Raw genomic sequence first — 9,153 nt, 5'->3', positions numbered from 1 at the left:
GGCAAGCGCTCTACCAGTGAGCTATAACTCCAGCCCTGAAACATTAACTTTTAAAGAATGTTTTTTCTGCATCTATTGAGATAATCATATGGGTTTTGTCCTGTTGATATATCACATTTATTGATTTATGTACATTGAACTATCTTTGTGTCCATGGGATAAATCCCACTTGATTATGGTGTATGATCTTTCTGATGCAATGTTGGATTTGATATCCTAGTATTTTATTGAGAATTTTTGCATCTATGTATTTCAGGGACCTGGTCTGTAATTTTCCTTTTCCTTTTTCTTTCTTTCTCAACCTTTCTTTCTGTATGTGGCCAATAAGAAACATCTCCTTGGTTAAGACAAAAATAGACTGAACATGAAGGGATGGAGAAGGACATTCCCTGCCTTCACAGGGATCTTGCCACATCCCTGCTTCTTCCCAAGGGACTTCCTCAGCCAGTCCAGTTGGAATAGAGTTGTTTATTCTTTGCTCTAGTCCCTTTTTGTAGAGGGGCAAGCACCCTCTACAAAGCCCCTCTACTTCGCCATCATGCTGATGTCATTTCCCTGCAATATCATTATTTATTTTGATGCTCAAATTGTCCCAGACAAAGCCAGTGGGTGCACTTCAGTCTTGCTTCTGTATCCTTTGTACGTGTCTCCATCAATCCCTGAACAGTTTCTTTCTTGAGCAGTTCGTTCTGGAACATCAAGTTGCCCAAAGCTTGTTTTGTACTTTCCCTGCCCTAACCCTGGAGTCAGCCACTTCTTCTTGGAGCCTGCTACCTTTTAGTGTAGAATAATATTAAGAAATCAAACTATGGACTAGGTGTGCCCATTGCCACAGGGTATCATTGCTGCTGGGCACACCTAGGCCATGCTGGACCTTCCTGGGGGTAGAAAATCTATTCTTTGCCAGGGAACAGCCTGGCTCCCATTATCTTCAGTACATTCCTAATTGTTCAGTTTCCTTTTATATCACTGATCTCTGCTCATGCCAACCAAGGACCTTCTCTCTCTGTGTGTCTGAGAGAGAAGGGGGAGCTCCTGGGGTTTTGACTTGGGGATTCTGTAGCATCATAGCCCCTTTGATGCTTTGAAGAAACTTTTATACTTTACCCAGTTATTTTCAGCTGTTTTCATCATGCGGGTTTAAAATAAATAAAACTGTCTGCAATATTCTCATACATTGAATCAAATATTTTTATGAGAAGAAAACGTCAGAAAGCAGAAAGATTGGGTGTAATCCTTTATTTTGAGTTTTGCCTGGATCAGGTTTAGCTGTAACTCCTCATAAGAGGCCAACTGTAGACAAAATCATATAAGGAACCACATTCAGCATACCTAACAAACTGTGGAGGAAAACAGGCTAAGCTCAAAGGAAATTCTCATTTTAAAAAGAATCTCCACAAGGGCTGGGGATATGGTTAAATTGGTAAAATGCTTGCCTTGCAAGCACAAGACCTTGGGTTCAAACCCCAGCCCCCCCCCCCCAAAAAAAGTGCCACACAGCCTCACTAGCCTGCACACTTTTTTAAACAAGTGTGTGCACCAACCACCTGGAGATCTCGGTAAAATGCTGAGCCTGATTCACTAGGGCTGGTTGTGGGGCTAAGATTCTGCATTGTGTGTGTGTTACTAGGGATTGAACCCAGGGTCTCCCACATGCCACTCGTATGCTTTCCCACTGAGCCACATCCCCAGCTCTTTTTATCTTTCAGTTTGAGATTTATTTTTCAATTTGAGACAGAGTCTCACTAAATTGTTTATGGCCTCACTAAATTGCTGATGTTGACCTTGAACTTGATCCTCCTGTATCAGCCTCCTGAGCCACTGAGATCATAGGTATATGCCACCATGCCTGGCAAGATTCTGCATTTCTAACATATTTTCCAGGTTATGCAATTCTGCTGTGCTTTGAATAGCAAGAGTTTAAGAGTATTCCTCATCCATATTCTCTTGGTAAGAAGGAGTACATTAAATGATACAACCAGCAAAACTTGGTGGTATTTTTAAACTTTTTATGAATTTTTTCTTTTAGTAGCAAACAAACATACAAATAGAAGTGTAGGGTGAACCCCAAATACCACTGACATTTGTCAAATTTATTTTAAAGCTTTCCTTGCCCATGAACTTCTTGTTCCTGGAGTATTTATATATGTATGTATAAAATATACATATATATATGTATTTTAGTTGTAGTTGGACACAATACCTTTATGTATTTATTTTTATGTGGTATTGAGGATCAAACCCAGTGCCTCACACATGCTAGGCAAGTGCTCTGCCACTGAGCCCCAACCCCAGCCCTCCTGGAGTATAAAAAATGAAAACTATAGTGTCCAGGCTGGGTTTGTGACTTAGTGGTGGAGCGCTCGCCTAGCACGTGCGGGGCACTGGGTTCGATCCTCAGCACCACATATAAATAAATAAATAAATAAATAAATAAACATAAATAAAGCAAAGGGATTGTATCCAACTATAACTAAAAAATAAATACATAAATAAAAAATAAACCCACAGTGTTGTCACACAAAACTAGCAATATACATCACACAAAATTAACTAATAATTCTTTGAGTCATCTAATAGTGTTTCATGTGTCATATTTGCAGATATGTTTTCCAATTAAGCTTCTTTCCAGGGGCTTTCCTTAAGGACTGAGTACCTGTTTCCTCCTAAAATCAAGTTTTATGGTCTCTAATTCCTTTCTTGGGGGACTCTATTAATTAACAAACGATGGCAAAAGCCTTAGTATCCAGCCTTTTGAGTCTGAACCCTACCTCTTTGGTTCTCTGCCCCATCCCTAAGCCTTGAGACCAGGACAGTAAACAACAGGCTGGCCACGAGGCCTGGAAAATTGGCCCTACCTCTTGTTGGCAGCCCAGGTGACCTTGATGTAGGCATTTGAATAGGGTTGCTTCAGAAGAGAGGCCTTTGGGATGAGGCTCCCCAAGTTCTTTCGGAGAGACTAGAAAATCCTCTCGTTCTCCCAACCATCTCCTTCCCACTGCCAGGGTCTGATGCATTTTTAATCAGTATATTAACGGTTGTGCAATTCAGAGAGGTGAGTACCTGGCGTACCGCTCCTCCAATCCCTGGCTACCGGCAGAAAGGGCTCCTTTCAATGGAGAACAGACTGAAGATTTTTGACTCTGATGTCAGGTCCCCTGTCGGCATGGTGCTTCTCTCACAGCCTGTCCCTGAAACCAGCACATGCTATCTCGACATTCTCCCAAGCCTCCGGTGCCCTCTGAATCTCAAGAGATGACACGTTTTCCTAGTCAGCTTTACAATCATATAGCAAGGACTACTAAATACATGGACTAGGAAGGGGACAATCCCAGCCCTGCTCAGCTGGTATCCCATGATGATTAGTTCCCAGGTTCCAATTCTGTGTTAGACAGGGCTCTTTGGACTGTATGCAACAGGAGTCAAACTCAAAATCGTTTCAGCACAGATATGTATTGATCAGGAGGATGTGGATGTGTCCTCTGTGCCCTGGTCTTCAGAAAGGTCGGAGGGAGAAGGGGCCTCCTCTCCCTCTCCTCCCTCTACTTGTAGGCTCCTTGTCCCTCTGCAGACCCCTCAGAATGACCTTCACTTAGGTCTCATAGAGGTGCTCTCAGTGTGGAGTAGCTACACAGTTCTGATGTCCAGGTCCACCCAGACCAGTTAAATCGGGATGTCTCGGGGGCGGAGCCTGAGAATCAACCCCCAGCTTTCTTGAATGTGCACTCACTGTCGGGAGCCCCAGGATTACGGCTTCAGGCACCCACTCTTCCACTGCTCTTCCTGGGAAGCCTGTTCAGGGTTAGGAGGCCACCCTTGTGGCTGGAGGCCCGACAGATGTGCAGCAGCTTCCAGACCAGGTAGGGGCAACTTATGACAGCTCCCTGCCACTGACTTTCCTCCTCCCCTCCCTGTCCTCAGCTGCAGTGTGACAGTCATCTTGACTGATTTGGTCACTTCACCTCCCAGAGTTCAGTGCAAGGGAGAAGCTGTGCCATTCTTGGTATCTGGTGACTTAGTGGGAGATGTCACAGATAGGTGGTGGAGGTCACCAGGCAGGGCTGGCTGAGGAAGGCAGGTGAAAGGCAGGGACGAAAGAAGCAGTGATGGGCACCTCTTCACAGGAGGTCGCCATGCCTGTGGGAGAGGGTGGAGGTGGGACACGGGAGAGACCTAGAGTCCACGGAAGGTGTCTGGGTGGCAGAGACCTGAGCATGTGGGTAGAACCTGTGCACTCTGCATGGGGAATCAGGCTGAAGGATGATGGCTGACCTTGGGACTCTAAGGGCCGGCTCTCCTGTTCCTCTGGGACTTCACAACCCTTCTGTATAAGGGGGTGATACCCACACTTCCAGGCCATAAGCCCTTCCAAGTGACACATCTAGGTGCAGGATGGTGCTTTGCCAGTCTCCATTGTAGGTTGTGGGTGGGAGCTGAGCTGACCTTGCTGAGGACAGTCCTAATGCCCTTCTGTTCCCTTCTGCTGAGGGCCCTTCTGCTGAGGGCGCTCCTGCGTGTCTCCTCACCCAGCTCTGATCCAGCATCCAGCTGGGGGACCTCATGGGACTCTTCCCTGAGAGAGCCCACAGGGTCTGGGGTTACTTGTGGGTCCCTCCCTACTCCAGGGGCTTCCTGACCCCCCGGGCCTGCTCCAGTGCTGGGCCAGGTCTCAGGGATAGCCTCTAGCGGTGGGTGGGACCTCCCTCATGGGTGTCCTGGGCCAAGCCTACAGCCAGGATGGGAGGGTTACTAGGCAGGGGCAGGACCCCAGGTTCTTTCCCGCTCCACCTTCATGTGTCGTGTAATCCACTCAGGAGCCCCGGGGGACAGCTCTGACCTCTCTGAGCCTGACCCCGCCATAACCATGCCCAGACAGATCAAATGAATCACGCTTGGGGCTGAATATTCATTTCTGTTTCCAAAAAATACCAAACATACAGTCTTAGTGTGGCAGGGGACAGGGCCTGGCTGGGGACCTGGACATTACACACCCAGGGGACCCTTGGTGGAGGCGGGCAATTTAACAACAGGTCTGAAAGTCAAAAGAGAGAGAGTCGGTTAGTGGGGTGAGCAACACTGAGGGAGGCAGGGTCTGTGGAGGTCAGTCCTAGACACAGGCCTGGCCAGTGGGGTAGGACCTTGGCCTTCACAGCAGCCCTGCCTGAGCCCATTCCCCGGGGCAGGGGCAACGGGATCTGAGCTGACGATCCACCTGGGCATCCAAGCTGGGTGACTAGAAGAGGCCCAGACCTAGATATGTGTTGAGGATCAGGTGCTCAAAGCCCCAGACCGAGCTTGGGAGACCTGGTGTGCCCTACTGGCCCTGCCCAGGGTGCTTCAGGGACTGGCTGCAGTGTCGGGCGAGGGGGCCACTAGGTGGGAAGGCTGGTCGGGATGGGCAGGATTCAGACGTACTCTCGGGCAGCAGTTGAGGGTCCAGGGCGATAGGGCTGGGGGCTGCTGTTGGCTCTCTCGGGCTCTGGGCATGTGCAGCAGAGGAATGAGCCCCCCAGCATGGCCAGGCCAGCTGAGGCCCAGCCTATGAACAGAGCCGGGCCAAATTCATACCTGCAAGTGGGATGGAGAGTGGCATTAGGTGTGGTCGCAAGCCCTAGCCCTGCCTCACCCTATCCTCTCGGGGTCCTACTCCTCAGCCAGAAACCGGCAGGGGGAGGGTGGGGAGAGGGGAGCTGGAGGTTGGGCTCCCAAGCTTCCTCCATCTCTCCAGGTAAATTGGGGTGAATGCTGTGCTTCCTCCCTTGCCCCACCCGACACATGACACCACACAAGCCAACCAGGCCTAGGGTTGGCCTCCAGTCTCAAGGGTTAGCCTAGAGCCCCTGCTCTGAGCAATTCAATTCCTCATCTGGCCAGTGGAGGGGGTATGGGAGGGCCCTATAGTTTGGGTGGAGCTGAGCGATCCCTGCCATCTTCTTTCCCTACTGGGCTCCCAGCCAGGGCTCTCCCCACTGCCTTCTGGAGAAGGCCAGGCTCCTCTCTCTTGTTCGCTGGGCCCTCTGCACCTAGGCCTGCTGGTCAGCCCAGCCCTCTCCAGGGTCTCCCCACCTCTGTGGCTTAGCACAAGTCTAGGACTTAGCACCCCTTCTGGGGTGCCTCCCCAGCTCCTTCTCTGCCTTGAGTCCTCGTTTACATGCCACCTCCTCATAGGGGGTTTTCTGATGCCCCTCTGTTCTCATTCCATCCTTCCCACCCCCTCAGCAGGAGATCCTCCAGTCCCTGAGAGCACGCAGAGGGCAGACAGGGCTCAGCACAAGGCCTGGCAAATCTGGAGCCTTAGGACTGTTGAAGGGATGAAGGGCCAAGTTCTAGTTCGGCTCCTTGAGCTAGGCCTTGCTTGGCAGGTCTTTGTGGCTGTAACTGGCAGCTCAGGAAACAAGCCTCACCCCTGAAGTCTGCTTTTCATCCTCCCCACATCTCTGCCTCCTTTAGGAGCTCTTGCAAACATGACAGCCCAGGCGTCCTTTTTCATCCTCCCTCACCCCCAGGCCTATTAGGACCCTGTTCTTGCTCCCAGCTGGGCTGAGAAGTGTGGAGAAGGTAGGACGGGCCTTGGAGGTTCCCACCATTCTAGTCTCCAGATGTCTCCGAGCCTGCTTTCCACTGCTTCCTCCCTGGCCCAGAGCCCTCCGCTTGACTTTGCAGCAGCCACCATAATGTCTTGCCCTCTTCTCCTCTTCCACACACTATGGCAGAGCCACTGTCACTGCTTTCTACTCCAGAATGGGGAGCACAATCTTCCGATGGCAGGCAGGCCCTACCCCATCTGTCCTTTTCTCCAGTCTCATTTCCCTGGATCCCAATACCTGCTGCCCCTGCAGGAAGCCACCTCAGCCTGCTGCCACCAGTTGTCCTGAATATGCTGAGCACTCTCTGTGTTGAATTCCTTACCTGCATTGTCTTGGGGACCCTCACCAGCAAAAGCTGGTCCTTAGGTTCTGGCTCCAGTTTATAGAAGAAGGCAGGTGTGGAAAGATTCAGTAACTTTCGCAGGTCACCCCACCAGAACATTCAGAGCTATTAGAACCCGGAGCCAGGGCACTTAGCTGCTTGGAGAGTCCTTGTTGAGTCTGGGCACCCTCAGCTGGCCTCCTGTCCCTACCAAGGACACTGGTCTGGCTTTCCACTCCAGACAGCAGCTAGGACCCATTACTTATGTCCCCCTCCAGGTGACCTCTGGAGGAAAGGCCATTGGCCCCAGAGGAGGCGAAGTGGGAGCCCCAGCCTTGGCACTCACCTGGCATTGACAGGTGTGCTTGGGTTGAAGAACTCCTGGGTCACCAGGGTGGCATACCATGAGACAGCAGTCAAGGTGCAGAGGCCTGAGGGCAAAGCAGGGAGGTGGGTCAGTTCTGTGGACCCCTGGTCAGCCACTGAGGCTGGGGCTATCTGCCGTGGCCAAGAAGGTGAAAAAGGGCACTCACCTGCCAGGATGAAGAGGGCACCCCCGGAGATGGCTACCCGGCCTTTGGCAATGGGGTTGCTGTCTCCGACCCGTGTACACTTCATGCCAATGACGCTGAGGACCATGGCCACAAAACCCAGGAGTACAGCCACCACCATCAGGGCTCTCGCTGACTGGATGTGACCTGGGGCATGGCCAGGATGGAGCTGAACAGGGGTTGGGGAAGAGGTGGGGCTTGCAGGGGAGGAGCCCAGCATGGGAGGGGCTTGGGCAGGAACTAGCGTAGGCCAAATCACCTGCCTGGTAGATCATCTGCCCACAGGTGAGACAGAGGACAGTGGGGATGTGACAATAGGATGTGGGGTTGGGGGTCCCCTTCACCATTGATCCCATTTCCCACTTCCCCTGGCACTTTCCTGCTGCCTTCTCTTGGGCCTGGTTCATCTTCCCAAGCAGAGAAGGAAGAGCTGAGGGTGTCGGAGGCCCAGCTCAGCTCAGCCTGGCTCCCAGCAGCAACCGTCACCCCTGTCAGCCATTCTGACTCTGGTCACTTTCCCCTCTGCCTGTGAATCACCCATAGTAGCTATATGCCCGCCTCTCCATGGGTATGCATGTCAGTCTGGGCCCCAGGCCAGCTCAGGAGACCTGGGTCCCTGAGGGAAGCCTACCACCTGCCTGGATTGGCACCATGTGTACAGTTGATGGCACCTCTGCTCAGCTGTCCACGGAGCCCTCATCTCATTCGACCTCCCTTATCCTATAGAGTATGAGAGTTCCCCTCTACGGTGAGGACCTCAGATGCAAAAGTTTCAGTGGCTGTCAAGGTGATGGGATCTGGACCCCAGACGGTGGACACTAGAGCCCCTGCCTCCCAAGGGGCCAAGGTTGGCCTGGATTCTTAAATGTGCATGGGCTGTAGTGGGGGATCTGCAGGGACTGGAGTGTGGCACTCAGCACTGAGCAGACTGTGAGAAAGCGTGCTGTGGACCTCCCCAACCCCACACCCCGCCTCCCAGCCCCACAGGCCCGGGGCCTACCGTCCAGGGCAAGCAGCGAGTCATAGAGTTTGCATTGCACCTGCCCAGTGCTCTGGGAGGCGCAGGACATCCAGAGTCCTTCGTAGAGGCCCACAGCGGTGATGATGGCGTCACCTGCATAGGAGGACTGCTTCCACTGCGGCAGGACCGTGCTGGCGATGATGCCCACCCAGCCACCCAGGGCCAGGAAGTAGCCCAGGAGCTGGAGGCCTGAATTGGCCATGGCCCAGGGGAAGGGACCAAGGGTCCCAGGGCTCAGAGTTGGGTCAGGGTCCTAGGGGCAGTGTGGTCATGGCCAGGAGAGAGTCGCAGCTGGGGTGGAAAAGCAGTGAGTAGCCCGAGGCTGAGGAGGAGAGGTGATGGCAGCTGTGGCAGCAGCAAAGGCAGTGGCTCTGGACTTCAGAATGCAGGGGGAGGCACCCAGGCTGGCAGAGGCCAGAGGCCCGCCCACAGCTGCAGCCTGAGCCAGCACAGGGTCCCCAGCAAAGCTCATGCCCAGCCCCCTGGGGTGGGAGGCGGGGCCAGGGACCAGGTGGGTACCCTGCCCCTCCTCATCCTTCAGGGGTAGAGAAGGGAGGAATTGGGAGGCGTGATCCTGTCTCTCCCCAGGTCTTTCTGCCCAGGGAAGCCCCTTTAGGAGCCTGATTCAAGAGCCCTAAAATTCCCATAATCATCTCATCAGCCCGGAGATGA

At 52.5% G+C, this 9,153-nt stretch overlaps 1 protein-coding gene across 1 annotated transcript; it reads right to left on the bottom strand.

Annotated features, from left to right (window-relative positions):
- Positions 1-4,892: 4,892 nt before the first annotated feature.
- Positions 4,893-8,886, bottom strand: Cldn19 (claudin 19). The gene is made up of 5 exons (XM_015484855.2): positions 8,461-8,886; positions 7,443-7,607; positions 7,256-7,340; positions 5,416-5,568; positions 4,893-5,032 (listed from the first exon to the last, which is right to left on the bottom strand). The coding sequence occupies exons 1-5, from the start codon at positions 8,681-8,683 to the stop codon at positions 4,984-4,986; spliced, it is 675 nt and encodes a 224-aa protein (XP_015340341.1). The 5' UTR covers positions 8,684-8,886; the 3' UTR covers positions 4,893-4,983.
- Between the last annotated feature and the right edge of the window lie 267 nt (positions 8,887-9,153).

This window comes from Marmota marmota, unplaced genomic scaffold, assembly GCF_001458135.2.
Source record: "Marmota marmota marmota unplaced genomic scaffold, marMar, whole genome shotgun sequence".
NCBI classification, from domain to species: domain Eukaryota; kingdom Metazoa; phylum Chordata; class Mammalia; order Rodentia; family Sciuridae; genus Marmota; species Marmota marmota.
This window is presented reverse-complemented; position numbering and strand designations above follow the sequence as displayed.

What these genes read in the sequence shown, in the direction of transcription:
- Cldn19 (XM_015484855.2), bottom strand. Translation starts at nt 8,683, where the DNA reads ATGGCCAATTCAGGCCTCCAGCTCCTGGGCTACTTCCTGGCCCTGGGT. An exon ending in TGCCCTCTTCATCCTGGCAG is followed by an intron (nt 7,341 to 7,442) that starts GTGAGTGCCCTT and finishes CTTTGCCCTCAG; the next exon opens with GCCTCTGCACCTTGACTGCT. An exon ending in AGCACACCTGTCAATGCCAG is followed by an intron (nt 5,569 to 7,255) that starts GTGAGTGCCAAG and finishes TCCCACTTGCAG; the next exon opens with GTATGAATTTGGCCCGGCTC.